We start from the raw sequence: 7,162 nt of genomic DNA, 5'->3' as shown, positions 1-7,162 counted from the left end.
GCTCTTGACTTGTAGTAGACCGCGACAAGCCTAGTGACTGATAGATTCTTCCTAAATACATACGTATTGAAGACAAAATTATAGTGCACTTAACATACACACATTTATTTACAGTTGCTACTGTAGTCTTGCATAGTTCAATGAGGATATCTTACAAAGACCTGAGATTTTAAACCAATTAGAAGATCTAGGGAGGTCTAGGAAGGGGAGGACATAACCCCTCTCCAACCATTCCTTCCCTCCCATACTCATAACCTCCCTACAGCCCCCCCTCTCACCCCTCGCCTAACACGATACAGCCCCTCCCCTTCCTACCTAACCACTGCCCCCCTCCACCACCCAGACGAGCAACAGATGGAGTCGTGCTTATCAAAGCCACTTGAAGCTTGGCACACGGACATACGGATTACTGGAAGAACCTTTGCCGGCAGGTGACTAAATTTACACTCATTACCTTCCGCTGCGTGTGTGCAGTGCACGCGTACGTCCCCACGCACGCACTGGTGGATGTAAACACATACAGGTGTATTTAAACACACACACACACACTTAGATGCAAGTGAACACTCCGCAAGACAAACACATACATACGAGGACATAAACATGCATACAGGAAGACGTATGTGTGTGTGTGTGTGTGTGTGAACAACACACACACACAAATGTACATGAATACACGTAAGGCTAAATACAACAAAATCACATTACAGTAAGCTTTGGCCCAGAGCGAGGTAAATCATATTTTACACTTAAGCGGTCAGTCCGAGACCCCAAACTGGGCCCCCGGATAGGCTACTACAGATTTCCTGAACCTCCCCGCTCCCCCCGGGGTACAGAATTCTATTTTACAAAAGAATTTACAGTCCTCGGGAGGAGACAGGACTCCACATTACATGATGTGACATGACACAGGATTTTCGCTTATCGTACTTTTAAATCTGATATAAAATAGCCTAAATTGTGAGAAAATTTCTGGACCGTTGGAATCTTATATAGTTACTCGGAATTTTTCTCGTAGTATATATATATTATTGTGATGTTTCTTAAGTAAGAGTAGAGTTTCTTAAGTAAGAGTAGAGTTTCTTAATATTTGTTAGTGATTTATAAGAGGTATTTCAGTTGTGGATGCGGGGGGGGGGGGGGGGGAAGGTGCTTAAGTAAAGAAAACACTTATAGCTGAAAACACTTTCCAACAGGTGTGTAACTAAAGAAAAAACTTAGAACTTCCAACAGGTGTTTAACTAAAGAAAAAAAATATAGCTTCCAACAGGTGTTTAACTAAAGAAAACACTTATAGCTTCTAGTTAGATCAGTGAGGCTTACACTAGCAAAATATAAAGCATAACACGAGAAAAAGACAGTTTGAAGGTATATAATATAAAATAAAATATACCTTGAAATTTATAAATATTTACACATGTTTTGGGTCAAGTAATAATGTACATATGACTAGAGACATTGGAAATAATCAGAAACTTTGTGTAAAGTGAATACCGGATATGGAAAAATTAAACTTAATCACACAGGAAGGTTATTAATTAAACACAAAAAATTTAAGTTTTTCTTATAAAAATTAACATGAAAGCTAAAAGTATGTATGTTGACCAGACGACACACTAGAAGGTGAAGGGACGACGACGTTTCGGTTCGTCCTGGACCATTCTGGACAATCGACTTGAGAATGGTCCAGGACGGACCGAAACGTCGTCGTCCCTTCACCTTCTAGTGTGTGGTCTAGTCAACATACTTTAGCTACGTTATTGTGACTCATCGCCTGCATAAAAGTATGTATGTGTGTGTACTTACCTAGTTGTATTTACGGTGGGGTTGAGCTCTGCTCTTTCGGCCCGCCTTTCAACTGTTACTCATTTCATGATTATTCATTTCGTTAAACCAGTATTGAATGCATAGCTTTGGATAATATTGACAAAGAGCAATATTATCCAGAGAGCAGTTGGCTTGTTCGACAGACGCTGTGATGGTTGCGACACCAGCAGATATATATAGAGAGAGCACAAAATCAAATTCTTAAACCGGTGTAAATTGCGCCTTTCAGCCAGGCAGAGAAAACAATGATATTCAATGAGTATAAAAGCCTCGCCAGCCTCTGCGACCTGTCCTCAGGCTAGGCTAAAAATAAGCAAAACAGGAATTTGAATTTCGAACAGTGTACGAAGCAGCTGTTAAACTACACTTGACAAATATATGACTGAAAACTCTACACCCCAGAAGTGACTCGAACCCAGACCATCAGAAGCACAATGCAACTGGGGTACATGGTACCTTAACCGCTTGACCATCAGTGACTGTACAAAAGACGATGGTAGCCGAGGCTAATTCCCCACCGTCCCGACGGCACTTTGATGGTAATCTTGGGCATAGTTATTTCATCAAATTACCTCATTTTTGTGTGGCCACGTGAGCAACACAAATGCGAACAAGATTGAATGGTCCCCAAGCATATATGCGACTGAAAACGCCACACCCCAGAAGTGACTCGAACCCAGACCACCAGGAGCACAATGAAACTGGGGAACATGGTACCTTAACCGTCGGCTACCTTAATCCCTGAAGCAAGAAAGAAGACTGGGCGGACTGCATTTTCTTGGACTGTCGGAAAGCCGTTGACACAGTACCCCATAAGAGGCTGGTACATAAGCTGGAGAGACAGGTAGGTAAGGTGCTCCGGTGGATGAGGGAGTACCTAAGCAATAGGAAGCAGAGTTACAGTGAGGGGTGAGACCTCAGATTGGTGTGAAGTCACCAGTGGAGTCCCACAGGGCTCTGTACTCGGTCATATCCTGTTTCTGATATACGTCAATGATCTCCCGGAGGGTATAGACTCATTCCTCTCAATGTTTGTGAACGATGCCAAAATTATGAGAAGGATTAGGACAGAGGACGACTGCTTGAGGCTTCAAGAAGACCTAGACAAACTGAAGGAATGGTCGAACAAGTGGTTGTTAGAGTTTAACCCAACCAAATGTAATGAAGATAGGTGTAGGAGCAAGAGACCAGATACAAGGTATCATCTGGGATATGAAATTCTTCAAGAGTCAGAGAGAGAGAGAAAGACTTGGGGGTTGATATCACACCAGACCTGTCCCCTGAAGCCCATATCAAGAGGATAACATCAGCGGCATACGCCAGGTTGGCCAACATAAGAACAGCATTTAGAAACTTGTGTAAGGAATCATTTAGAAATTTGTATACCACATATGTCAGACCAATCCTGTAGTATGCAGCTCCAGCACGGAGTCCATATATAGTCAAGCACGAGACTAAACTGGAGAAGTTTCAAAGGTTTGCCACCAGACTAGTACCCGAGCTGGGAGGTATGAGCTACGAGGAGAGACTACGGGAGTTAAACCTCACGTCGCTGGAAGACAGAAGAGTTAGGGGGGAACATGATCACCACATACAAGATTCTCAAAGGAATTGATAGGGTAGATAAAGACAGGCTATTTAACCCAATAGGCATGCGCACTATGGGACACAGATGGAAATGGAGTGGCCAAATGAGCCACAGAGATATTAGAAAGAACGTTTTTAGTGTCAGAGTGGTAGACAAATGGAATGCATTAGGAAGTGATGTGGTGGAGGCCGACTCCATACACAGTTTCAAGTGTAGATATGATAGAGCCCAATAGGCTCAGGAACCTGTACACCAGTCATTCCAAAGAGCCAGAGCTCAACCCCCGCAAGCACAAATAGGCGAGTACACACACACACACACAGTTTCTTGCCTTTAGAAATAGGAATAAAAAATAAACACACATCTCTTGAAGCATTTCAATTAGCCTGTCCCAGCTGTCGTTTGGCAGGGGGGTGTTTGAGTTGGGAGGGGGGGGGGGGGGTGCTGCTGAGGGTCACCTCCGGTACGACAACCAGGCAAGTTCTGCCCTGCCCGACGGATATTGTACCGCGGCTGCCAGACGTACGGTTGTGTCAACGGGAGATCAATGTTGCTCTACTGCAATGTTGCTGAAGTTACGAAATTATTATCAAAGTTTGTTTACAGGATTTTATTGTTGTTGCTTCAGGTCGCTCAATTATATGGATCAGTTAAAGAGTAAACTCGACAGCTATAAATACGGAGACCGGATAATGTGGCAACTCTTATTGCTGCCAGTTGTAATATTATGTAATATCTTGAGACTTTGGTATTTTCCAAAGGAACAATTATGTGACAAAGTTTGTGTTCGCGGCCGGAAGATCGAGTCTGACTTTAAAGTAGCCTACCTGTGCTCCCTGGTGTCAAATTGGCGTTGAAAAATATATCTTTGCAAACAGAAAAAAAAAAATCGAGAAACTCGGCCATTAGTTAAACAAGATTCGGGTCATGAATCAAGTCTAGTCTCATATGGACGTTCCATAAGCCAACCTCACAAGTTTTTTCTGTCAGGTTACAAGGAGAAGCTAAAACGAATCATCACCAGCAAGGGAAAATGACCTTTGGACCGAGAGAAGGTAAATACATAAACATATCTGACTGATGATCAAATTTTCCCACGCCTGCCTGGAAGCATACGTTACCGAGAACCGGAGGACAAGAGCTAAGGCTTGTGTAAGCTTTAGGACTGACGAGCCATAACCGAACAACTTAATTAAGTGTCGGGCATTCGTGGTTTGGGGTATGTGGACTGGGCATTTTTGCCAACCGGGACTGAAGGAACGGGACAGTTCTGTCTCCCAGGTGGTGGAACGGGACAGTTCCGTCTCCAAGGTGGTGGAACGCGACAGTTCCGTCTCCCAGGTGGTGGAACGGGACAGTTCTGTCTCCCAGGTGGTGGAACGGGACAGTTCCGTCTCCCAGGTGGTGGAACGCGACAGTTCCGTCTCCCAGGTGGTGGAACGGGACAGTTCTGTCTCCCAGGTGGTGGAACGGGACAGTTCCGTCTCCCAGGTGGTGGAACGGGACAGTTCCGTCTCCCAGGTGGTGGAACGGGACAGTTCCGTCTCCCAGGTGGTGGAACGGGACAGTTCCGTCTCCCAGGTGGTGGAACGGGACAGTTCCGTCTCCCAGGTGGTGGAACGGGACAGTTCCGTCTCCCAGGTGGTGGAACGGGACAGTTCCGTCTCCCAGGTGGTGGAACGGGACAGTTCCGTCTCCCAGGTGGTGGAACGGGACAGTTCCGTCTCCCAGGTGGTGGAACGGGACAGTTCCGTCTCCCAGGTGGTGGAACGGGACAGTTCCGTCTCCCAGGTGGTGGAACGGGACAGTTCCGTCTCCCAGGTGGTGGAACGGGACAGTTCCGTCTCCCAGGTGGTGGAACGGGACAGTTCCGTCTCCCAGGTGGTGGAACGGGACAGTTCCGTCTCCCAGGTGGTGGAACGGGACAGTTCCGTCTCCCAGGTGGTGGAACGGGACAGTTCCGTCTCCCAGGTGGTGGAACGGGACAGTTCCGTCTCCCAGGTGGTGGAACGGGACAGTTCCGTCTCCCAGGTGGTGGAACGGGACAGTTCCGTCTCCCAGGTGGTGGAACGGGACAGTTCCGTCTCCCAGGTGGTGGAACGGGACAGTTCTGTCTCCCAGGTGGTGGAACGGGACAGTTCCGTCTCCCAGGTGGTGGAACGGGACAGTTCTGTCTCCCAGGTGGTGGAACGGGACAGTTCCGTCTCCCAGGTGGTGGAACGGGACAGTTCTGTCTCCCAGGTGGTGGAACGGGACAGTTCCGTCTCCCAGGTGGTGGAACGGGACAGTTCCGTCTCCCAGGTGGTGGAACGGGACAGTTCCGTCTCCCAGGTGGTGGAACGGGACAGTTCCGTCTCCCAGGTGGTGGAACGGGACAGTTCCGTCTCCCAGGTGGTGGAACGGGACAGTTCTGTCTCCCAGGTGGTGGAACGGGACAGTTCCGTCTCCCAGGTGGTGGAACGGGACAGTTCCGTCTCCCAGGTGGTGGAACGGGACAGTTCTGTCTCCCAGGTGGTGGAACGGGACAGTTCTGTCTCCCAGGTGGTGGAACGGGGTGCATAACATTTTTTCTACCTGCGTAAATATCTCTCTAGGTATAATGTTGTACCTAGTAGCCAGAACGCACTATTTGGCGTACTATGCAAGGCCCGACTTGCCTAATAAGCCAAATTTTCCTTAAGTTATATATTTTTCTAACTTTTCTCATATGAAATCTTATTTTAACGTTAATTTGAGTTAAAACTAACGTAGAAATATGACCAAACCTAACCTATCTAAACCTAAACTAACATAACTAATCAGTAATTCATGTTCTTAATATAATATAATTATATTAATATGGTTTCCCGCTCACAAATCTCCCGCCAAACGGCCAAGAGCCGTACAGTACTTTGTGGGTGTCGAGATTTGACGAAATAAAACTTGTTATATGCGAATTCCTACCCATAGCACGCACGCAAGATTATGTAGATAAAGCCTTAAAAACCGACAGTTTATTAGCTGTATTATTATTACGCGTTTCTTTAATCCTCATGAAGGGATAAGGACCCCAGACGCCAATATAGAAAATGTAATTCAGATGCGAAATTCATATTAGGCTTCATCTCGCTGCTGAGAAATTGAAACGTTTAAGTCTTCAAAGTATAAGTCCTGAAAGCCGTATTAACTTCCAGACTAAATCTACATGTTGAGTCATGTAGATTTAGAGAGTGAGTCATACGAAATAATCTTGGCTTAAAAGACCAAATTTGATGATGCAACTCGCATACCATGTAGCCTAAGCTGTCCGAAATCAAGTCTGCGATCGTTTGAGGGACTTAGAGGAGCCCGCCGTGGTGATCCTCGGGGAGGAACCCGCTTGGGGAAGCCACTGAGATACCCATGTGCGTATATAAGGTCGTTGAACTTGGGAACAGACCTCCTGCATCACTTGGAAAAAGACACAGCATCATCTGGTAATCATGACCGTATCTCCCGACTTCCAGGGATAACAGTGAAGTTAATAGTTCACTGGGGCAAGGGGTATGTATACAATCTCGGAGGGCAAGGGCATGCCTTGCCCCCCAGAGATAGCATACCCACACAACTTGGCCAGGGCCAGGATTGTGTAGACGGATCCTGACTCTTCTTTGCATATCCAGACAAAATTCTTGTCCCACCCCGTAGCCTCGTATCCAGTACAAATGCATTTATATATGTGTACTGGATCATCTTTATACAGTTCATACCTGGTTTACCAGTCATCCT

The 7,162-nt window shown here is 46.3% G+C and overlaps 1 protein-coding gene across 1 annotated transcript; it reads left to right on the top strand.

Moving 5' to 3' along the window:
* Nucleotides 1–4,636: 4,636 nt before the first annotated feature.
* LOC138364375 (uncharacterized) lies at nt 4,637–5,977 on the top strand. The gene has a single exon (XM_069323989.1). The coding sequence runs from the start codon at nt 4,637–4,639 to the stop codon at nt 5,975–5,977; it is 1,341 nt and encodes a 446-aa protein (XP_069180090.1).
* The last annotated feature ends 1,185 nt before the right edge of the window (nt 5,978–7,162 follow it).

Source organism: Procambarus clarkii, chromosome 13 (genome assembly GCF_040958095.1).
Source record: "Procambarus clarkii isolate CNS0578487 chromosome 13, FALCON_Pclarkii_2.0, whole genome shotgun sequence".
Classification (NCBI taxonomy): domain Eukaryota; kingdom Metazoa; phylum Arthropoda; class Malacostraca; order Decapoda; family Cambaridae; genus Procambarus; species Procambarus clarkii.
Note: the sequence above shows the minus strand (reverse complement) of the source record. Positions and strands in the feature narration are given on the sequence as shown.

What these genes read in the sequence shown, in the direction of transcription:
- LOC138364375 (XM_069323989.1), top strand. Translation starts at nt 4,637, where the DNA reads ATGTGGACTGGGCATTTTTGCCAACCGGGACTGAAGGAACGGGACAGT.